The 24,845-nt window shown below is 31.5% G+C and overlaps 1 protein-coding gene across 1 annotated transcript in view; it reads left to right on the forward strand.

The window, feature by feature from the left end:
• The window catches only part of LOC118197133 (ATP-dependent RNA helicase DHX30-like), a 79,211-nt gene extending 56,785 nt beyond the window's left edge, over positions 1–22,426 (forward strand). Inside the window, exons 10-14 of the mRNA XM_035368634.2 lie at positions 7,945–8,038; positions 11,351–11,501; positions 12,196–12,415; positions 15,627–15,816; positions 22,041–22,426. Of these exons, the coding sequence (XP_035224525.1) occupies positions 7,945–8,038; positions 11,351–11,501; positions 12,196–12,415; positions 15,627–15,816; positions 22,041–22,355 (970 nt within the window). The 3' untranslated portion in view covers positions 22,356–22,426. The remainder of the gene's footprint in view (positions 1–7,944; positions 8,039–11,350; positions 11,502–12,195; positions 12,416–15,626; positions 15,817–22,040) is intronic.
• The last annotated feature ends 2,419 nt before the right edge of the window (positions 22,427–24,845 follow it).

Raw genomic sequence — 24,845 nt, forward strand, 5'->3', positions numbered from 1 at the left:
CAGTGCAACGTGTCAGCCGCTCTTCGTGCTTTTAGAACGCACAAAAAAATGCGTAAAGGTAACGGTCCTGTGTCAGTTAATGGGCTAAAAGCAATGGTTGTGATGTTTGAGAAAACAGGTTCTCTGAAGGTTCAGTCAGGCAGAGGACGAAAACCTGTACCACAGGATACAATCAAAGCAGTTGCCATGGAGATTGCCGACAGAGGACCAGACAATATTGCTGCCACCTCTAGCGCTCGTGGAGTAGCTCAAAATATGGATATGCCTTACAGTACGGTATGGAAAATCTTACGAAAGATTATCAACTTCTATCCGTACAAGATCAGCTGTGTATAGGAGTTACTGTACCCCAACCATGATAAGCGAATGACTTTTGCTCTCACCTTTCTTGCCAGAATGGAGGTGGATGATGCTTAGCCATGGAAAATCTTATGGGGAGACGAGGCCCACTTTTACCTGAATGGAACTGTGAATACCCAGAACTGCAGAATTTGGGATGACAAACCACCACATGCAGTCACAGCAATTCCCTTACATTCACCAAAGGTAACTGTTTGGTGTGGGTTCACAGCTTGATTTATCGTAGGTCCATTCCTCTAAGAGAACATTACCCCAACAGGACCGGAAACCTGTTCTGTTACTGGAGAGAAATATCGCCACATTTTGAACAGCTTTGTCATTCCGGCACTTCAGCAGAGACAATGCCTGGGGGTAAATCATTTTCATGCACTCCACACGTTGCTGTACGGGTGCAACAGATGCTACGACAGAAATTCACAACAGAAAGAGTCATGAGCCCCTACGTTCCAACTGCATGGCCACCTCGGTCGCCTGATATTACCCCATGTGACTTCTGGCTATGGGGTTACCTTAAGTCCAAGGTCTATCAAGGAGTGGTCCAGGACCTGGCTACGTTGAAGGATAACATATCACGGACTGTACAGGAGATTCCTGCAGACATGTTACTTTCTGCTAATGCAATATGTGGTCCACAACAACGGCAGCCACATTGAACCTCATTTGAATGCAAAATAAAAGGTAATTTCTGTATTGATTTGCATTTGTTAACACTCTATTTTCTATTACACAGCGCCAAATATTCCCCTAGCGGTGACTTTGTTTCTCCGCGGAATCCTTCATCTGCCGTCTTGTTTAATCTTCCTACAAAATGTGGCATCATTCTCGCAAATAGATCGCGCTACAGAACACTGTGAGCACTGTCAGTTTAATTATGGCCACCCGGTATTAATATTACATTTGAAAATTCGTATAATTTGACAAAATATTTTCCATTTGAATATTCTTATTGAATTTTTACAGTTATTTTTTTCCATAAATTTTTATATTTCTTTCCATAAATTAAATTTTGCTAATTTTTTTAATATTTTCATTCCATAAATTTCTTTTCAGAAAATATAATTCCTATGAGGTAAATTAATATACCTATATACATGGTTAATTTTATATTTTCATTCTATAAATTTCTCTTCCATTTTCTTTTCAGACAACTTTCCAGAGAGAATTCCTATGAGAGAAATTAATATATTTATATATATGATGGACCATAACTATCTATTTACATGGTGGACCATAAATTGTGTAGGTTCTCGCCACCTCCAAACCCATAATTTTGTTTACCTATGGAGGAATAATTAATAATTTATCATAATTAAATTTTCAAGAAAATCTGCATTCTCATAAAACAACTTCTGAATCTGTAAAACAAATATGAGCATTGCCTATTATCTGTCTGTTTCAGTTATTGTGCCAGTCGCACTTTTTAAGCAGACAGATGCAAATCATTTTTTAAAATATGGTGCAGTGTCATTCAACTCGATCTCAATGCGGCCAGCCCTTCTCGTGAAAACCTCAGGTACTCCTTCGACACTCCTCTGAACCCATTCAGTTGCTACATGTGTTCTTGATAAACAGGTTTGCTTGATCAGTGCAAATCAGCTACCAATCTCTGAAACATCCAGTCAAATGACTAATTATTAATTCAAAAGGTGCATCCGTGACATAAAACTGGCAGTGATATGCTACCTGTGTTAAGAAACTGACCTCTGGGTTTCAAAATATAGTTCAATAATTTTCATTCTTTGTGCAACTGTAAATTTTTTCATCTTGAATTTCTTGTAATGTCTACTTCATGCAGTCTGCAAAATAATAGGAAAATGGTAATTAGAACATTTTCTCCATGCTTCTACTATGGCGATCACAAGAAACATGCACATTAATCTTATTCTCGTGGAAAATATTGTGTATTGCAACCTTTGCTTGAATTATGAACCACCTTGTATTTTAATCATGAAAAAATGTAACACTGCGCTACATCAGGTGAATACGAACTCTGTGGAACCATAGAATTTTTTACAAAAAACAGCAAGAATGCAAGTGTATTATTGTTGTAGTGAAAAATTCACGAGTTTTCTCATCATAAATCAAGTTGTTTTCTATGAAAGCCTTCACTCGGATATTGTAGAACATTCACATAATAGTGTTTATGAACAGTTTGGCCAGTTGGTAGAAATTCATCATGCATAATGCCCTAACTTTAACTTGAGAAAACAGTTAACGTTACCTTCAATTTTTAATCAACTGTGACGTGTTATTTTTGGTCTTGCTCAGCTTTTCATATATCGTTTACTTGATTGTTAAGCTGTTTCTCCAGTAAAAGGACAGATCTACAGGGGTTGGACAAAAATATGGAAACACCTTTAAAAAACATGTTTCTTTGCTTAATATGGTGTAGGAAACCCGTTGGCATCCAAAACAGCTTGCAGTCTTCTCAGAATGGATAAATACAGTTCCTGTATGTTTGCCAAGGGAATATTGTACCATTCTTTCTGCAAAACGGTGGCAAGTTCAGATAATGATGTTGGTTGGTGGATAACGAGAACGCACTTTCCGTTCCAATGTAGACCACAAAGGTTCGATAATATTCAGGTCTGGTGACTGTGGTGGCCAGGGGAGATGGGACAACTCATCCTCGTGCTCAGAAAACCAGTCCTGGACAATGTGAGCTGTGTGAACAGGGGCTTTGTCGTCTTGGAAGACACCATCACCATCGGGGAACAAAGTTTGTACCATGGGATGAACTTGATTGGCCAAAATGTTCACATAAGTCTTGGCAGTCATGTGCCCTGACACAGTTATCATGGAGCTAGCAGAGAACCACGATATGGCTTCCCAAACCATAAGAGAACCCCCGCCATGTTTCACTCTTGGCAACAAGCAGTCTTTATTATAGGCTTGAGATGGCGTTCTCTAGACGTAAACTCGGCCAGAAGTGGGAAACAATGTGAAAGAAGACTCGTCAGACCATATTACTCGCTTCCACTGCTCTATAGTCCAGGCTTTATGACTTAAACACCACCTTTTCCTGTTACGGGCATTAGCATCACTGATGAGTGGCTTCTCAATTGCAGCACGGCCAACAATTCCCTATTTATGAAGCTCCCTTCTAATTGTTTTGGTACTCACAGGGTTCGGTAACACAACATTCATTTCAGCAGTAACTTTTGCAACTGTGGTCTTCTTATTTTTCGTCACAATTGCCCTTAATGATCGTCTGTCACGATCACTCAGGACACACTTTCGTCCGTGCTGTGATTTAGCAGATAATGTATTTCTGCTTTTCAAATATGCGGAATAAATCTTCGATACAGTACCTCTTGAAACACTAAACACCTCGGCTACCTTGCTTACGGAAGCACCTACCATACGTGCTCCAACAATTTGCCCACGTTCGAAGTCTGTTAACTCTGACATAATGCAATGACAACCTCACGTAACAGTACTCCGACAACAACTGAACTGTTTAGCACATTTACGAAGTTGTATAGATGGTGTCAGTAGTCAAAAACACCAGTGCCACCTACATATTTCATTAAAATTCAATTCCGTCGGGACCTACATATTTCATTAAAATCAATCTTTCTTTTCAAACATGCATTTCACAAGGTGTTTCCATATTTTTGTCCATCCACTGTATGTTTTTCCGCTGACAGTAATGGACTTTAAAGAGGATTTGCTTTGAGAAAGTGGTTTTCTTTGGCCATCTGAAGCGTTTTTGCTTTTGGAAAAAATTCAGCTTTTTTGGAACAACTTGTGCAGCATGTTACGAGCGAAATGTTTTTTTCAAAATTGCATGACAGAATCCAAATAGGAACTTATTTTATAATATTTGTAATTGATTAACAGTGGTCAATAAGCATGTAATCTCTGACTTTATTGATGTGTTTCCCACTATATGTCACAGATGGTCAAAAAGAATGTGCTTCATCTTTGATGCACTTTCTGCTTTCTTTAAGCATTTTATATCACACAAAAAGTCTTGGTTTTTGATAATGGAATGGCCAGTAATTGTTTCCCATTATTCTGAGCAAACTGGGGGGGGGGGAAGGTCAGGAAAAAAAAAGTAATGTACAGGATTACTATGAAATAAGTGTTCTTACTGAGAGCGATCTTTAGAATTATCTAAATGTCACAAATAGAATGAACATGAATTAGACACTGGGTTAACAATTTGTATTACAATTTAAAAAAAAAAAAATATTCGAAATGTCAGAAGTAAGGAAATGTATAGGGTTGCATGAAAAGAAATGGCATTAAAATTCACAGAGAACTGAATAAGAATTGGCCATAATTAAAGACCTTTTTTATGTACAGTCAAAAGTTGTTAATCCGGACTCGTCGGGACTTTGACGATTCCGAATTATCGATTTTTCCGGATTATAGATCATCAGTTAATCTGGTAATTTATATCAGTTAATCTGGTAAGACGGCATGCAGAAATTATAAAATTAAAAATATGAAATGGTTATTTATGAAATAAAGAACAATTATGATCTAAAGGGTATCAAAATTTACAAAACAAAACAAAAAAAAAGCTTAATATTTATTTGTTTACTTTATTAAACATTTCTTCCAATGTAAGTTGTTTAAGTTGCTTCGTTTTTTATGTGATAATACATTCTCTTTAATTCTATAAACAGACATAATTTCTTGTTCAGTTACAAAGTTCCGCTGTTCAAGTCCTATAATTGCTGTGTTGAGAATACTGACTAATTTGTCAATCGAAATTTTTTCGTTTTCAATAACCTCTCACTTTCTTTGCTATAGGAAGCGAATTATAATGATGAGGAATTTGATTTAAATCATATCAAAGGAGTACATCGAGATGAAATACTACATTTAGTACGGAATTATAAGCCAAATAAAATAAAAACATCTGCCCTGATGATAAGGATAGTGCTGATAGATCAACTTCCAATTCATTGCGCACCATCGCAGCGTTAAAGATAAACAAAGTTTAGACAAACAAACATTAAAGTTTAGATAAACAAAGGATATGCCTTTATCCATTTTTTTGCAGCAATTCCACTTTTTGTTTAATAGACTTCGAAACATACTTTCGCTTTGTAGATCCTTTACATATTAGTAAATATATATCAGAAATTCTATTTGACATAATCGAAAGTTCAAGCTTACTTTTATAAAATTGCTCTAACAGTTTGCAAAAAATAATAAGCCGAATCCAATTCGAAGATTAAGGAACAACACAATAAACTGAATTAAATAATTTTAGCTTAGCTTATACCGTCCTGTATTCATTAAATGCGCATTCGTAAACGTATTTTGCGCACGCACACACGCATATTCGCAGCCGTAAAGGTCTTATGCGCATGCGTCAAGGCGATGCATGCGCAGAAAGTTTGTATCTTTGAGGTCTGGATTATAGATCATTCCGGATTATGGGTGCCCGAATTAACGACTTTTGACTGTATTATAAGACCCCTAAGGGTAGGAAATTTTGGTTAATTACATGAGAAAAATTCTTATGCAATTCATAAACATTAACTAATTACCTGTTGATGAAATAGTAGATACTTCTTGATGCAGCAACCTTTTGTGGAATTCCATTCCCATATAGTATATTATGCATTCAATGACAGAATATAACACATCTTGAAGAATATTCCTCTTGTATTCAGTCAGGCTATCAGATAAGAAATACTATGATGTTAGGAATTGGCTTTCTATTATCTTCACAGCCCGGAACCCATGGAATAATCTGAGGAGAAAAATAGTCCCTTTCTCCAGTGAAGAGGTTTTGAAATACTACTGTAATATCAGTGCAGTGTGGTGAGCTGTTCCATCTGTTATTAAATAATGAAGAATTCATATGTTCCTTGCACTGGGGAAAAATGATGGCATTTAGATTCACCAAATTTTGAACATGCATGATCCTCCACCGAACATGTATACCTTGAAGTGGTAATTTTGAATTTGCTTTATTTATTTATTTCACGGTTCGTGCAAATTCAATGAATATTTGACTAATAAATTCAGTGTGTTGCCACACAAGATGTTTCATATTTAATCTGAAAAACTTGGGGATTTAAAAGAAATATTTTGACACTTGACAAAATGTAAGGTATTTGTCTTATGAATTTCATTAACAAACTAGTGGTTTAAAAGAAATATATAGCCACTGCTGGAATTATAATATTATATTTTTATCTCCCACAGCCAATTTGTTGTTATTAGGCAAAGCATAATGATTTGATTTCTCTTTAAAATTAATTCTGTCTGTTACTGATAAACAAACTAAGTAATTTAAAAGTCATAAATGCAGTTTTCCTTTTATATTATTATTCATTATTAGCTGAACCTGTGAAATTATACTAGTGGGACTCATTGAAAAGCTGATTTAACATTATTTAGCTGATTTGAACATTATGAAAACACTAGAAAGACACTCAACTTTTCAACAGATCACTAATAAATGATTTTGAATTGTTAAAATATTGATTATATATAAAGAATTTGTTTATTTTTCTCTATATGCTAATGCAGTGCACAAACTTTCTTTGTAGCTTCAAGACAGTTATGGTGCTTATTTTTATACAAATTTAACTGATTCTATTCCTTTTTCACTGTGCTCTGCATTTCTCCGATGGTAACGTTTTGAACTAGCTGTTTTATTCCCTCATAAATTTGTTCCCTATGTCATTATGGATACACAAGTTAGAAGTTTGATACAATATTTGCTGTTAAAATTATAAAATGTTCTGAATAAGTTAAATGAATTGTGTGTCTTTCTCTTGTGTTTTTGTAATTATATCAATACATAAAAGATTTTTTTAAAGCACACATCTTGTTTTATCACAGTTACAGTGCACTATGATAATTGCAGTGTTTCATTATAATGTGATTTTTTTAAATTCCGCCTCCAAAGAACATTAGCCCAGAAAGGCTATTAATTTCAAAACATCATTTTGTGTCAGTTCACTTTTCAAACTGCTGCCACCAAACATTATCGCCATGTATTAGATTTAAAGAAACTAAATAATGAAGAATGTGCATGAATGTTTCTTTGTATTGTGAAGAAACAATGGTACTTAGAGCCATCAAAGTTTGAATAACGTAGACCTCCAACTGTACATGGGCACTTGGAAGCCTGAATTTTGAATTTGTTTTATTATCTATTTAAAATTTTGTAAAACTTTAATGAATTTTTTATTCACAAATTCGATGATTTCAAAGCGAGCAATGGGAACTGGGTAGAGAAAAATCATTTTTACCTCCAGGCATGAGACTGTTAATCGGAAATTCTAAAGATATGCTGTTTTTAAATATTTTGTGATATTGCTGTTGAAATGAGTTTAATGTGTTTTAAGTGTGAGGAACACAATATTTAATAAATATAGGTAACACACAAAATGTTAACATGAAAAGCTTTCATATTTTTTTTAATTCCCCCTCCCCTCAATTCTATCCCCTTACCCAAGCTATGAAAAATTACTGCGAAACTAAGAGATTTTGTGTTTTGCAATTAATGCTGTACATTTATTTCTTCTGAAACTTATTGCATGCTCTGCTCTTTATTTAGTTGAAACTATTCAGATTCCATGTGAAATTTTAACATTCCATTTTTAGGTGCTTGAATCCAGTTTTAAATATTTCTGCAACACTGACATTTGGAAGAGAGCCGTTTATGAATACGTTAAAAGATCCAGGTGTTATGAAAGAAGTAAGATGTTAAAATTTAAGTATAATTTAAATACTGAAAGGAATGTTTTATTATAACTGATCTAAAAATAACTGATCTTTCCATAACCTGAATTAAAACTAGATTTTCCCCCCTCTGCTAATGAAATACTGTGTAATTAATATATAATTTCAAATCGCAAATGGCCAATTTTCAAATTTTGCGTACATATGCTGCCCAAGAAGAAAAGAAAGAAAAGTCATAATTTGAGCTATGCATTGCATAAAGATGACTATAAATATATTTCTGCAGTTTAAAATATAAGAAAATCAATTGAAATTTTTTAGTTATAAATTTAGCAAATCAATAAAAATAATTTTTCTTCCACTTTATGTCAAGTCCATTACCTTAAAGTTATTTTACCCACAATTAGTTTGTAAATCTGCCTAAAGGGGGCAGTGCATATTCAAACTAGTCAAACTTAGCTTGACTAGTTTATCTATGTTACTAAATATGTACTGCCCTTTTTATACCCCCTTTAAGCAGATTTACAAACTAATTATGGGTGACATAATCTCAAGGTGAAGTGGAAGACAGGTTCTTTTTATTAATTTGCTAAATTTATATCTAAAAAATTTCAATTGATTTTCCACTAAAAATTATTTAGTTTAAACAATTTCCACTAAACAACACAAATTCACTCCAAATTAGTGAATAATTTTTTATTAACCTGAAAAGAGTATTAGTCTCAATACATGATTTTATATTGTTTCACTTTAATGTGTTGTTTCACTTTTCATTCAAGTCAGTGGCCATTCGGAAAAACGTAAGGTATACTTTCATATATAATCTGTTTGATGTTAACTAAAAAACTAAACTACTTAAAAGCAATAGATGCATTTCTTAAAAATATTATTTTTTACTTTTTAACCTGATTGATCTATATAAAATGCATTTTTGATACATATAAATAAGAGCATTAAATATTTTTGTAGATTTATGTATTTTTTCACTTTTTAAATCTACAGATATATAAAGTTCTCATTGTTAGTTTAAATGTATATTTATTTAACATTAAATAAAATGTTTTGCTATTCGACTGAGTCATCTTTATCAACAATCTACTGATAAACCATATTAAACTGTAAAGGAGCCATTTTGACAATAATTCAATTTTGAACCCTTTAAAAATAATAATAATTTCTTTTTATTTGTTACTTTCATCACCATATGGCTATCAACTCATGGCAGCTTGAGAAATGGCTCATGGTACAATGTCTGAAATATTTTTTTTAATATCAGATATTTAAATATTAGTTACCAAATATCAGGGTAATCTTTTATGTTGACTTTACGTTTGGTGACGATTACTGAGTTCACCCAGCTGCTCTGCAAAGTGTTAAGTGTGTTGTCGAGAAGAAATTTAACAGAAATTTCCTTCCATGCACAAAAAATAGATTTTGTGAAGTAACATTCATATGCCGAAAGATTAAATTCAGCAATGTTTGAATTAAGAATAACTGATTTATAGTGCATTTAAACCTTAAATATAGGTGGGAATTTATTTATACAGTACATAAGCCATAAGCAAATGCAGGAAATAGATGTAAGTATAATGAATAATAAAACTAATAAAATTCAGGTTTAGCTTTTTTGGCGTGCAATAGAAGTGAAACAAAATTTAGCAGAACAGCATTCGTTTTGTCCCCAATCTCATGATACATTCCCAATAGTGTATAGCAGATGCTAGCTAAACTTTATGACGATAGTCTCAGATTAAAAGGTTCATGAATATAAAAAAAGCAACATTTTCCAATTAAGGAAATTTGTGGAGAAATGGAAATGAATGAAAATAATATAATAGAAGTTTTTCTTTGTGATGACTGCGGTACAGGACCTCAATCAACTAATGGGCAGCAAAATGTGTAGTATCATTTTAAATCCAGAAAATATCGCTGCTGATAGTGAAGAACGTAAGTTGGTGAGAATTTGCTGAGAATGAAAAAATGTTGATTGTCAATTTAGTGAGAATTCTCTATACAGTAATTGCAGGATTTGAACAATAGAATTTTTATAACTAAACAAGAAGTTATGTCTCTCTATATAATTAAAGAGAAAATGCTAGTACAAACAGAAAAAAAAGAAAGGGAACAAAAAAAAAAAAAAAAAAAAAAAGCAGCAGCTTTACCAACTTACATTGAAAGAAATGTTTAGTAAAGCAAACAAAATAAATATAGAGCTTCATATTTTTAATTTTTCAGTTTCTATATGTCATCTTACTAGATTTAAACTGATGATCTAAAATCTGGAAAATTCTGAAATCCAAATTTGCTGAAGTTCTGAAGAGTCCTAATCTTGGATTTTGTACAGTAATTTTCCTTTATTTGTGAGAATTATGGAATGGCCTCATCAGAGACTCATTGATGGACAGAACAAATTTGATAATTTCACAGCTAATACTGTTCTCAAAATGAGGAATATTTAATTTTATGATTTTTTCTATTGTGTATTTACTGGGAAATCTCATTCCAACTTCTGTTATTGTAAAGCTTATTCTAGAAATCTAGCTTATTCTAATTGTGAACCTTGGTAGAAGTAAGTTTTTGTAATAATCAACTAGACTGTTGCTTTATTTAGTAGCTCTTAAATCTTGGAACATCTAAGAAATTTCTGTGTATAAAATGGTTTGTTTTATTTTATTATTGCAAAGTATATGAGAGCTGTTTGTCAAAGGGGAAGGATGCCTTCATTTCTAAGGAGAACTGGCTCGTATTTACGTTACACACGGGGAAAGCCATGAAAACACCCAATGCAGTCTCATTTGAATTACCAAATTCAGCTACTTTACTACTTGGCTAATGGTGGGTGGATATAAAATGGATTAAAGCTGATGGTTAGGTGTTTGTTTCAAGAACTGGTGTTGTTGAAATTCTGACTAATATTTAAAGTAAATCTAGTGTTTAATAACACTGGATTTCTGAGGTTAGAAATTTTTATCTCATATTTATGTAACTCATGTGTAATTTATGTATCTCATATGTAAATAAATGGTTGTTAAGAAACTTCTTTAATGTGGAATATTATTTAGAATGTATACAATATATAGCAAAATGCCACGACCGTAGTGCATGCCGAATCATGTTATATATTTAAAAGCAACCTGTATATGAGCATATATAGTCAGTTGATGCTGTAAAAATTATTTTATAGATTTGTAGTTATAATGTACTGCTGGACTTTTTGAATTTAAAAATTAATTATTTATTTTTTATTAGTATGTAAATTACTTTATTAAAATGTAAAATTTTGGGGAGAGGAACTCTTTTTAAAAAATTTTAATATTTGTTATTTCAGATGAAGCAAGCACATGATAACTTCTTATATAGTGACCATTTAGCACTCAGCAAAATCATTGATACTTGGATTGAACTGAAGGAAAAGTCTGATGCCTCTGATTATACAGCAAACAATTTATTAGATGAAAATAATTTGGCTTTCATTAGAGGTAGGTTTTTTGTTTTAATGTTCGATATAATTATGCTCATTTTCAGTTTTGTATAAGTGGATATTTTTTTTAATGGGTAACAACTTTATTATTGTTGAAACAAGAAGTAGAGGTTTGTGCCAAATGCAATGCAAAAATGAACCTAGCTTACCTATCAATTGCCATAGATTTTCAAAGTGCATATATTATTAATGTAATTGTTAATCATTTAGTTCCTGACAAAGAAAGATGCAGGTTGTAATGTTGTGAAATGCTAATAATTTGCATGTTCTACCTTTTGTGTAAAGTTCATGTTTGTTTTACATTTCTTCATGGAAATAACAGCAAAAAAAAAAAAAAAAAAAAATCAATGCCCTTAACATATTGAGAGTTATGAATAATTACTTACAAGTAATCCTTAATTAAATTAATTATTTACAAATAATAGTATTAATAAAAGTAGTTTTTATTGATATGTTTTTTTGTAATTTTGTTATTAAGTCATTATTAGTTCATGTCTCTAAATACTTTTACGTAAAAGAATATTTAATATCTAAATATTTTTAGATAAAATAAAAGTCTAAAATATGAATATTTTAGTCTAAATGTTTTTAATATCTCTAAATATTTTTATGTGAAAAATTTCAGCTATAAATAAAGCCATAAAAATTCAAATTATATGTTTTTTTTTTTTTTTTTTTTTTTTTAATTGCAGATTTAAAAGGTTTGTTTTCTGAAGACCTTTATTCGGCTGGCATTTTAGACAAGCAAGAAGCATATCGTGATCCATTACATAAATGCAATTCTAATAGTAGCCATATTCGAAGTATTCTAGCTGCTCTTTCTGCTGCATTTTTTCCTAATGTGATGAAAATCAGTCAAGGGGAAATAGCTCATGGGAAATTTAAGAGAGATACCATTACTTATTCTCTTTTGTAAGTAAAGTTAAATTCAAAGTTTTAAATGTAAAACTCTAGTCATAATTTGCATTACCAGAATGCAGAAAGGAGCTGCATTATAAAATGTAAATTTTGAATTAAAATTCTGTCAGATGTTTGAAGCATCATATCAAATTGGCTTGAAAGTTGTTGAATGACTTGATGATGAATTCCATCAAGTTGTTGCTTTGACTTGAAAGTTTTCCTAAAACCTAGAACTTGCTTCATCTGTAGTTAATTAATATGAAATGCAAAGTACTGAAATAATAACAAAATAAAGCATTTTAATTCTGAATGTAAAATTGTAATTGGTAGTTAATTTATAGTGTAATGAAAAAATTAAAAATATAGTCTCTTATGCAACAAGTTGTCATATTTAAATAATTGTGTACATAAATATTTGATTTTTAAAATTTTAATGTAATTAATTTTTTTTTTTTTTTTTTTTTTTTTTTTTTTGTTGTTGAATTTTTCTCTTTTTTTGATGAAATGTGCAGAGTTTTATCCCTGTGACTGCTTATCCTGGAATTTTCATAGGCAATATAAATGTAGCAAAATTTCTTCCTGCAGGCATGCATTTATTACCTCTATTAAAAGTGTATCATGCTGTTTCAAAGTTTAACCATTAGTAATGAATTTTATGCAGTATTTGGACTTTAAATCACAGATCATTCAACAAATGAGGCTGATAGTCCGCTAAATTTCATATATTTGCATAAAAATTGTGAATCGATATTTAGATTTCAAATATGATGTTAAAAGTATGCAGTTTTTGAAGTGATTTAGTTGTAACAATTGAACAGTGAGAGCGCTGAATAAATAAAAGTATAGATACACATATTAAAATTTTAAGAGTGAAGAATAGAATTTGGATTAGAATTGGATTTGTTATTAGGAGGGTGGATACAATAGAATTTTGATATTCCACACATCTCAGAACTAGAGCTTTTGTGGATTAAGTGCCTTGTCTTTCTTTGTTCTCTTTACACTTTTCTTTTCTAACTTTATGTTTAATCTACATTCTTTTCACTTAAAGAATTAACTGAAACACAATTTTATCTTAAGTTTTTATTTAATCAAGATTTATTGAATATAAAACTATTATAATCTTATATGCATAATTATGTGAAAAGGAAATAATGTCTGTATAAGGTGGAAAGTAGTGGAAATCTTTTGAGGAAATAAAAATACATTGAAGAACTTCATGTAAGAAAAATTGTTGTGAAGTAAAAAAAAAAAATTACTTAAATGTAATTTTCATGTTGTACTTAAGAGAAGTTTTTATGCTATAAATGAGAGGAAAAAAAATACAAATACATGGTTAACAAAGCTGAATTAGTTAATGATTTCTATAAATTCTGCCATCACATTCCATGCATGTAAAACTGAATTAATAATGCAAATGCCATAAAAGTGTCAAAAACAGAAGTTTTTTTATTATTAACCCTCTAACTGCATACTTTTTTTTATCAAATTAGGTTCAAAAATTGCATATTTTTTTATTACATATTTCAAATCTACATATACTTTAAAGTTAAAATATACAAAAGTTTTTTGTAAAACAGTTTTTTTTTCCTCGATATAGAATTAGATCATAGAAAAAGTTTGTCAAAATACTGAAATTGAAGAATAATGATACAAAAGGAAAATTTTGAAAATTAATATTGGTTAAATTATGATTTATTTTATAAAATACAAAGGTAAAACATATATACTACTGAAAATATTTGCATAATGTAATATTTTACATATCAATTTTGCGCCACTGTCGAACATTTTCAATAGAAACTGAATTTTCAGATTCATTACTATTTGCCAAGGAATCCGAGAAATTCTCATCAGTTTCGCTATAACTGTCTTCAATATACTTGAAATCAGAGTCAAAACTACTATCAGTGTTGGAAATATCATCAGGAACATAGGTTATATCACTCGCAAAACGCTTCCTGCCAAACATCTTTGATCTCTGAAAAGCATGCGCAAAATGCTACATTATATATTCTTGTATATTTGGCAGAAATGGGGACAGCTAACGCCATCTGTTAGCCCACATCTAAATAAACAATTAAACATCACGGGCAAGCCAAAAGGAAACTTTGAACGTGGAAAGAGCGGGTTGCACAGTTAAATAGACGGCAAAAATTAATCCCCATGGAAATCGGGAAAGGTTTAAAAGGAAATCCCCCCCCCCTTTCCTTGAGTGCTCACCAGCAGCCGAGCAGTAAAATTGCTGAATGCTGGTCATTTGGTCTTGGGTTTTGAATCTCAGCAAATGGACTAGCTGTCTGGCCTTTTTCGTGGTTTTTCCCAAGTGTGATATGTATATGATCTGGTTTTCCTTAAAACATCCTCCATGAAGGCATCCCTTCCCTCGGGCAGATAGCCCTCAAGTGCTTTGCTATAATTAAAATTTTTTTTAAAAAAACTTATCTATATTTTCTGTTTTTAATGACACAACAACCTTTAAAAGTACGTTTTTTCAAGAATTTATCCCATGATATAAACCCTTCTTATTTATTGTGTTGAATGTGAACAATCCAGCTAGGTGGTACATTTAAGTTTAAATGCAGTGCTTGAAGAGTTGTGGACAAATAAATCCTTCACATGTGCAACCTAATTTTAAAATTAGCCATGTAAATTCAGAAATAATATTAAGAGACAGCAGAATATGCATCCAAAAGTAGAAATTTATTTAAAGAAAAAAAATTTGCTGATATCTGTAATCTGTGTTTATTATTAAAAAAGTGCTATGTAAGCACAGAAAACTTTCAGCAATAAAACAAATTCACTTTTTCAATCTAAATGTGTTGTAAATATAATATATTTTTGTATAAAAGTTTATTTTCAGATACATGTAAGGAAAAAACTGCCTTTAAATTTTTCTTTCTGAATTTTCTGAAAATCAAAATTTTGTTTGTTTACTTTCAAACATTCAAAATTGTATGCTGATTATGAGCATTCACAGATTAAGCAACTGCAGATTATTGGAATTTTTCTGTATACTAAAGTAGCATGTACACTTTTATTCATTTCTGATGTCTAATCTTCAAGGATATTTTGCTTATAATATTTTTATGAATAAAGAAAATAGTTTAAAGTTTATAATGTAAGAGAGCTAAAAGTACTGTGTGTCGTTGTTGCCGTATACTTGTTCTGTAAGTTGTTATTAAAAAATAAGTCCTCTTTTTTTTTTTTTTTTTTTTTTAAGGAAAGGCCAGCGTGGTTATATTCAAAAAGAATCTGTAGCTTCAAATGAATATGAACTTCCCTCACCATGGCTTATTTATTTCTCTGCCTTAAAATCAGATGCTCGCAGATTGATGATGACTTCAACAGTTTCATCTGTGCCAGGGCTGTGCCTCTTACTTTTTAACAGGCAAAAGCTTATATACAGCATGGTAATTTTATGATCATAAATCACTTTAAGCCCACTATTTTTAAAACTTAATTATGAACTAGACCTTTCAGCAATATCAATCATCATCTATTTAATATTTCTGTTGTAAGTATTATGTTTCATCTCATGTGTGAGAATTGAGTTATGTGTAAATTCTTGCATTGTGTGTGAAAAAATGCTGTTGGTTAGTAATTTTTTTTAATATTTTGTATTTTCAATAGACTATTTTTATTTATTTCATCTTAAGTATTGTATGTGCTTAGTAAACAAAAGTCTAAATGAATTCAACCATATCAGATCTAAAGACTGAGATGACAAGAGCTATAAAGTGAAAATCCAAATGTATTAACTTTACATGTGTAGGTACTTCAAAATATTCAAAATGACTGCACTGCAGATAAGCATTTTGTAATTACAAGTTAACATAGGATTTCCTGCACATATGTGCTTTGTGGTATCAGTCTGAGTACATAAAGCAGTGCATCCTGGTTGCTGATTTGTGTATGTTTTTCCTTAGGGCATCCTGTGATTTTTGTGATATCCTCAACAAACGGGTTACTTTTGTTTTCTTATAAGGAAACCTTCAGCATCCTTGTTGCTTCCCCAATTTTTTTAAAGATGATGATTTTAATGATTCATAAATGCACGAGTGGTTTTTCTGCATTAAAATATTACAGCATACAAAATGAAGACTGCTATGACTCTGATCTTCTGATGAGCATGATGATTGAGATCTTCTGATGAGCAGAAATGAAGAAAATATGGGAAAAGTAAAACATGTTATTACTAAAGATCATTTTTTAAAACCATTGACCATATTTCTGAAGAAACTATTATCTGATAGCTTTGGGAGGGAGGAATAACAGGGCACTTACATTACTTTAGCAACTTTATTCTACTCCCAGAGTTAAAGAGAGCTCTTAAAAAGCCTGCATTCATTGAAAACTAATCTATGTTAGGAGCTTTAAAACTTTCTGTGGTGGAAAAAAATTTGGGAAAAGTGAACTCGTTGAAAGGAACTGAAATGTGTAAGCAGTGTATTAAAGTGTAACCTAATTGCTTGAAATTCCTCTTTGTGTAATCCTCATAGAACTGCTTTGCTGTTACAATGAGGAAAAAAAATTGTTTGAACAGAATATAAAAGATCTCAAGTGCAATCACTCAGTGAGTTACTTTTCTGAATTCGGAATTCAGTTAAATTTTCTCAAATACTGTGGTTCAGTTAAACCAATCAGAAGCCCGTATTTTTGTAAACATATAGCATTTCACGATACAGGCTTTTGATTGGCCAAATTTCTCCATCGTAATTGCGAAAATTTAGCTGAATTCCGCCCTTCATCTGATTTCATCTGAAGCTGAAAATTTAGCTGAATTTTACCCTTCATCTGAAGCCATGGATTTACGAAATATAGATTTTTTTGTGTTCATACGATAGATTAATGAAGAAGCTAACATAAAACTGACAAATTTTATACTGTACTGATATTTTGTGTAAAAAAAGTACATTAAAGAAGGAAACGTAAAATAAACTTTATTCAATTTGGGGTCCCGGGATAACTGCCTCATGTGCCCTTGCCTTAATCAGGCTCTGGACTGCCCCATGGCTCACCTCTAGCTATGCCACTGTGCCAGAGAGTTGTATAAACAATTTCTATTTCATCTTTAGACACAGAGGCTAGTGGTAGTACTGTTTACTGGGAAATGACTTGCTGTTGTTTTCCTCAGCTGTATTGCTACCAAGGCCAGAGCTGGTGCAGTTGATATAGTTATGGCAAAATGTACAGGTGAAAGAATTTTTAGAACCAGGCTGCAGAATTTTGGAATCATATAGTTTGTATCTGCCAGCAAAAAAACTAGTTCTAGGCCTGAGTGCTGCTAAGCAGTAGAGAACACCTTTCAATCCTGATGGTATTAGCAGTGGTACATATATCATTCCTTGACTCTTGTAAATCAATGGGAAAATATTCTGTGGTGCCTTAAGTCACAGCGTATGATCTAGGTGCATATAAAGGTGTATAAAGGTGGTTTAATCTAAGATTGTTTTTTCCTTTTTCGAATTATATATTTAGTTTTAATACCTAGATCTATGAAGTCAAACAAAAAGTTTGAAAAGCAAATTATTGCATTTTAAACAACAATGCAATAATGTCTGTCCACACTGTGGCACTTAAGTCAGTTTAGTCACTAAAGTCACTGTGTTTTTAGATCCAGTCATTGAATGCTTGGGATTTGTTGGAGTATCGGTTTACATCAGACATTCTCGATCATCACCACTTGCCAGGTGTGTGACATGCTGCAGAAAAATGAGAAATAAATCATTGCATCAATTTTACTAGAACCTATAGAAAAGACTGTTCAAAGAATAAAAGCTATAATGACAAAAAAAGCCAGCCAGCTGTGATAATGATTAGTGACTCAGACTGCCATACTGAAAGGCCCAGAGAAGGCATGAATGTATGTAAATCTTTAGTGTCTGTGCAGCATGGGAGCATTCTAAATATGTGGTAAGCCGAAAGTGCTTTCGAGAGACTGGTGATAGGGGAAGAGAGGTGGCAGACCCTGAGACATGTCCCTCCCCTTAGGGTGCTTTCCTTGAAAATTGAGGGGCAGAACCGAGCAAAGTCATACTATCACCAGTTTGGTGCTCAAGGCTCTTTCTTGCTAAAGACAAGTGCATTTGACTCCTTGCCATGTTGAATGTCATGGGCTTTGTTGGCCTTTGTGAAGAAAAGTGAAGAAGAAGAACCCTGTGAACAGAGAAGTGATATTGTTAAAAACAGCAACTACAAGAGGGGGGGGAATCTGAAAGGTTTTATATTTTAAATTATGTCCAAAGGTTTTTTTTTTTAATGTTTGTGTGTTACCTTTATTTATTAAATATCATGTTCTACGTACTCAAACTATAAAATTCAATTCAATAGCAATATCACAAATTAATTCTCAAATGAGCATATCTTTAGAATTTCTGATACAGAGTCTTGCGCACTGGAGATAAAAATGTTTTCTTCATACAGTGCTCGCTTTGAAATCGTTGAGTTGTTAATCAAAAATTCATTGAAGTGTTACAAAATATGAAATCAATAATAAAACAAATTTTAAATTCAAATTAGGGCTTCCACATGGCCATATTCTATGGAAGATTATGTTATTCAAATTTTCATGGCTCTAGGTACCGTTGTTTTATCACAGTGCGAGAAATATACATACATTTATGCAAATTCTTCATTATTTAATTTCTTTAAATATAAGACAGGGCAATAATATATGGTGGCAACAATTTGAAAAATGATACAGCCTTTTAAAGTTTTCGATGCAAAGTGCCAAAACGAAATTAATAACCATGCAGGGCAAGTTGCCCCTTTGGACTGAAAAAAATGAAATTCAGCTGTGTATTAGTAAACTCTTATAATCTTAACCATCAGCAGTTCATGTCAGGGTATTTTGGGCTGATTTGTATGACTTCATGTATGCGAACTGCTGGCTGATTATGTTGCATTTTTAAAATTATTTCAGTGCATTTAAATATATGGTATGGGAAAGGACAATAAGCTCTGTTTTTACAACCTGAATTAAATAATGTGAGATAATATCTGTTGAAATATGCTTCAGAACTGTTAGGTTTCAAGTTGAAAGGAAGTCTGCTGGCTCTAGGGACATCGTTGATAGAAATATGCCTGTTATTTATTTTTATTAATCCAAAAATCATTTTAGAGATTTTTTGTATATGTGATGCTTTTTCAAGTATTATACTAGACAGTTGTTTGGCCAGCCACCCAAAGTAATCATCATTAAAAAAAATATTTAAAAAAATCTGAAAGGTTCCAGATTTTAAAGGGACATTTTTTTAACATTTTGTGTTAACTTTATTTTTTCAATATCATGTTCTTTGGACTTAAACCATAAAATTCAGTTCAACAGCAATATTGCAAAATAATTTTTAAATGAACACATCTTTAGAAGATTCGATACACAGTTTCACATGCTGGAGATAAAAATGTTTTTCTGTACCATGTTGCCATTGCTCGCTTTGAAATCCTTGAGTTCGTTAATCAAAAATTCATTAAAGTTTTACAAAATATGAAATCGATAATAAAACAAATTCCAACTTTGGCCTTCCAGATGCCCATATTCGGTGAAGGATTACGTTATTCAAAATTGGATGGCTCTAGGTACCTTTGGTTTATCCCAATGCGAGAAACATACATACATTTATGCAGATTCTTCATTTTTTAATTTCTTTAAATATAATTGAGGGCGTTAATATTTGGTGGCAACAATTTTAAAAGTGGAACAACAGAGAGAGGTGCAGAGGGAATGCGGTGCATTTAGCTGTTAAGTATTTAGTTTTAGTTCATAAATATAAAAACAATGTTTATTCAAGTTTTGGTATTTTTCTACATTTCCCCCCTGTGAATCAATGCAAAATGCCAAAACGAAGTTAATAGTCCTTCTGGGTAAATTGCTCATTTGTAATAATAATGGTTTTAATAAATCTAATTAGTGCAATGTATAATTTAACAGGTCTAGCTAAGCAATAAAAATAATAGAGATGTGTTTACTGCTTTTTAACTGTTTAGTTTGCTAATCAGTTGTGATGGTAGCACTGATGGTGTGTTAATCAGGTAGAACTTCTGATTTTGTATAATAATTAGTACATTTATGAGGTTGCGTAATACTTACTGCATTTTGAACTCAAACATATTTTTTACAATTACAAAGAGCTCTTTGCCTGATTAAATTTGACTAAAAAATATCTTGTACTTTGATCAGTGGCAGTGAATTGCTTTTAAATTGCTGTGTTTAATCAGTGGCAATGAATTGCTTTTAAATTGCTGAGTTTCATCAGTGGCAATGAATTGCTTTTAAATTGCTGGGTTTCATCAGTGGCAATGAATTGCTTTTAAATCGCTGAGTTTTTGACTAAGTTTGGAATGTAAACATCTATTTTTTACATAGTTAATTTTTTTAACATTGATTAACATTGAGTGCATTGTACCGAATTGTATTTTGTTGACATTAAATTGTGTTAATATTGCTTCAGGTAAATCAAAATGTTCTTAAATTAGCACAAAATAGTTTGTTTTGTTTTAATTCAATTCAATATTACTTTCATATTTTCTCCACTTTTGTAAATATGCAGATGTATAATGTTCCCATGTTATATAATATATAACATTCTTCTAAATGTATATAACATTCCCCTAAATATATATTCATCTAACATCCTATAAAATGTTTTGCTATTCCACCTGAACCATCTCAATTGATAATCTCTATTGATAAACCACATTAACTCTTTCGCATCAAAGTCACCCCAAGCGCCCGAGCATTCAGACATCGGCTGGATGCCCGAAACGCCTGAATAATTTCCTACCCAGTGCTTTCCCCCATCACGTTACTTGCTTTCAGGTGTTGTTAAATCACATGTCAATCATTCTTTTGAAGCTACTAAAAGTAGCTTCCTTGTTTCCTTTGTTCCTTCCTTTCCTTTGTTTACTGTCAGTGTTTAGCTTTTGATGCCCAAAGTTGCAATCCTGTCCCAAGGGGGAACTTCACACAGTGTCAAAGCGTCGAAGAAAGAAGTTCTCGCTTTACTTAAGTAAAGTTATTGTTAGTGCTGTAGTATTCAACTTGTCATGGGGGGAGGAAAAGTATTCCAGGAGAAATTCTTAGATACGGGCGTTTTCGATGTTTGGGGAATTGAGATTTTGCCCTCTCTCAATGCGAAAGAGTTAAACTTTAGAACAGCCCTTTTGGGTGATTGTTAAAATCTGAACCTTTTCAGATTTTTTTCTTTAAGCTTTAAAATAAAATATTTGTAATTTTTTTTGGGGGGTGGTCTTTTTATTACAACAGTATTGAGATTTGTTTTATTATACCTACTTTCTTAATCAAAATTATCCTAACCTATTTCTCAATAGAAAATTAACCTATGCATAATGCATTAGTGACATAACTCCACATTCAAGAAAAACTTACTGTACTGAGAAGTACCCCAGAACTTATTGTAATGAATGGAGTTTATTTAGTTACTTGTTGATTAAATAAATTTTAATTTAGGTTATACCTTAGTTTCTATTTATAGTACTTTTGAATTTCTTATATTTTATATTAGAAAAAGTTATATAATCATCCTTTATTTAACAAGTTCTGCATTTGGTTTGTTATATAATTGTATTTTCATCTAGTATTTTCAGTTACAAACTTCAGTAAACTTTCTTGCAGGTAACACCAGAGGAGGCATTAGATTCCAACAATGTGATTATTTCTGTTGAAAACTACAACAAATTAAATTTTTTATGCTCAGAAAAGGAAGCAGAACTTTTGATGTCCTGGAGAAAAGTTTTGGATGAAATGTTTAATGCATACATTCAAAATCTTAAAAATGTTTCACCTAATGAATACAACAAAATGCTAACCATATTTAACTCAAGTTTCCTGCCTGTGACAAAAGAACTCTTAGATACACCTCAGGTCCCTTTTACCAAAGGGAAAATTTATAAATTTGTTAGTGGTAATCTAGTATCAGAAACTTATTAATCATACTCATTGTAATTATTTATTTTAAGTTCATGTAGATAATTTCATAATTAAAATAATTTATAAAAGTTTTCTTGTATTTCACTCATGGTGAACTGTTAAGTTAGAACAGGGGTTCTCAACCAGGAGGTAATTCTCTCCTCGGGGGGTTGCAGAGTTAATGCGGTCATCTTTTATTTAGCTGTTAAGTATTTAGTTTTAGTTCATAAATATAAAAACAATGTTTATTCAAGTTTTGGTATTTATCTACATTTTCTCCTTTTTTTATTGTTTAATTTATAAAACATGATAAAAAATCAAATGTATATATTAAAAGTTTTGGAAAGAGGGGGAGAATGATCTTCTGGTAATGGTGAAAAGGGTGCATGGGGCAAAAAGGTTGAGAAACTCTGAATTAGAAGTTCAGGTAAGTTAGAAAATCTTGAATTTCCAAGTGTAAGTTTATATAAGACAGAACTATCACTCGTCTATTAAAACCAGGAGACTACTAATTTTTAATTTATCTGAATTTAGATATATTTTTCAAATGTAGCTTTAAAAGAATTTTTTATAGTTAATTCTCAGAGTTCCTTTTTTTTTTTTTTTTTTTCTCTTAATGAAATTTAATTACGTGTAAATTCATTTTTTCGGGTGATATTTGATCTGTTTTATCGTAATCCATTATAGAGATTTTTAACACATTTTATGTAGACTTAACAAAATTAGATGGATCAATTTTAATATTTAATTTTGCTTTAAATCTTTAAATGATATATTAATAAGATTATCCACTGTTTTATATGCATGTTAATTATTAATTTTATTTTGACTGTATTTAAAAGTGCATTGATAAATGAAAGCTTGTTTTGCCTATTTGAATTTTCACCAATATAAAATAATAAAAAAATTAAAAAGTAATACAATTAGCCAAACAAATATAAAACTAAAATAAAATTTGAACTGTAAATAAGTTTTTTGAAGTTGTATGCAAAACTTAAAGTTACTTAAAAGTTAAAAGTTTAAAGAACTTAAAAAGTTTTTCATACGGCAAGGTCGAGAGTCATATTCAAGGGGATATGCAAATTGAAGAGTGAAATGTTTGCATTTGTATATAACTAAACATAAAATATCATTTGGAAAAAGTTTCTAATGTTAAGAGATTATATGATGAGCATTTCTATCTGGATTATTGTAAAAAATATTGAGCGATAATTCTCTCCGCCCCCCCCCCCCCAAAAAAAGATCTTATTCACTGATCAGGCTTCATTATTAACATGTATTCACCTCATAATATTTCTTCCATTAATTAAAAATGGAAGACATTTGTACTTTTATTGAATTTTTTACAATTTCCAAATTACAATTCTAAAGTAATGAAACTTCATAAGAATATCAATAATGTAAATTTAGACTTTAAAAACTTATACACGTTACTTGTGTTAAATTCTTTTGGCATACCAAATGTAACAAAATTATAAATAAAAATGATAATAAATCTCAAAAGACTATCAGAATGGTATATGAGAGAAAAAAATCAACCTCAAATCATCTTAAATTACTTATTAACCGACCTCTTAATGCAGATTAAGCACTTAGTAAGTAGCTTTGCAGTATCTCATTTCGTGCACAGCATGTTTCACTGGTATGTGGTGCGAGTATCACATTTTTCCTCTTTCCCTGTCTTGTTTTAACTTCACCATTCTGTTGTAAAACTGGCAAATGCAAATTAAGGATGAGGTGGAGAAATTATCATAATTGGATATTTAAGTCCAATTAAAAACATCAAATTAAAATTCCCAGTACTGTATAAGGTATTTCTCCCGCCTTCTTGGCATGCCTTCATGTTGTGGTGGTCTGCATGCTGGGCGCATATTCTAGAGGTCCAATGTTCATTTCCCAGTGAGGGCGGTTGCTCATTTTTCATCCTGCCTGCTTCCAAAAAAATACCTAATGTCTCTACAGTGGTGCTTGAATTAAAAAGGTGGTGGATCATGAATCTCCACACCCAGGATTTGGCAATTGGGTCTCCTAAAAACCCCAGTTGCCCTTTAAAAGGGGAAGTATATAAGGTGTAACACCACCTCATAATATTTCTTCCATTAATTAAAAATGGAAGACATTTGTACTTTTATTGAATTTTTTACAATTTCCAAATTACAATTCTAAAGTAATGAAACTTCATAAGAATATCAATAATGTAAATTTAGACTTTAAAAACTTATACACATTACTTGTGTTAAATTCTTTTGGCATACCAAATGTAACAAAATTATAAATAAAAATGATAATGAATCTCAAAAGACTATCAGAATGGTATATGAGAGAAAAAAATCAACCTCAAATCATCTTAAATTACTTATTAACCGACCTCTTAATGCAGATTAAGCACTTAGTAAGTAGCTTTGCAGTACCTCATTTCGTGCACAGCATGTTTCACTGGTATGTGGTGCGAGTATCACATTTTTCCTCTTTCCCCGTCTTGTTTTAACTTCACCATTCTGTTGTAAAACT

This window comes from Stegodyphus dumicola, chromosome 7 (genome assembly GCF_044657685.1).
Source record: "Stegodyphus dumicola isolate Sdum_Otavi_A_Nest chromosome 7, ASM4465768v1".
Classification (NCBI taxonomy): Eukaryota; Metazoa; Arthropoda; class Arachnida; order Araneae; family Eresidae; genus Stegodyphus; species Stegodyphus dumicola.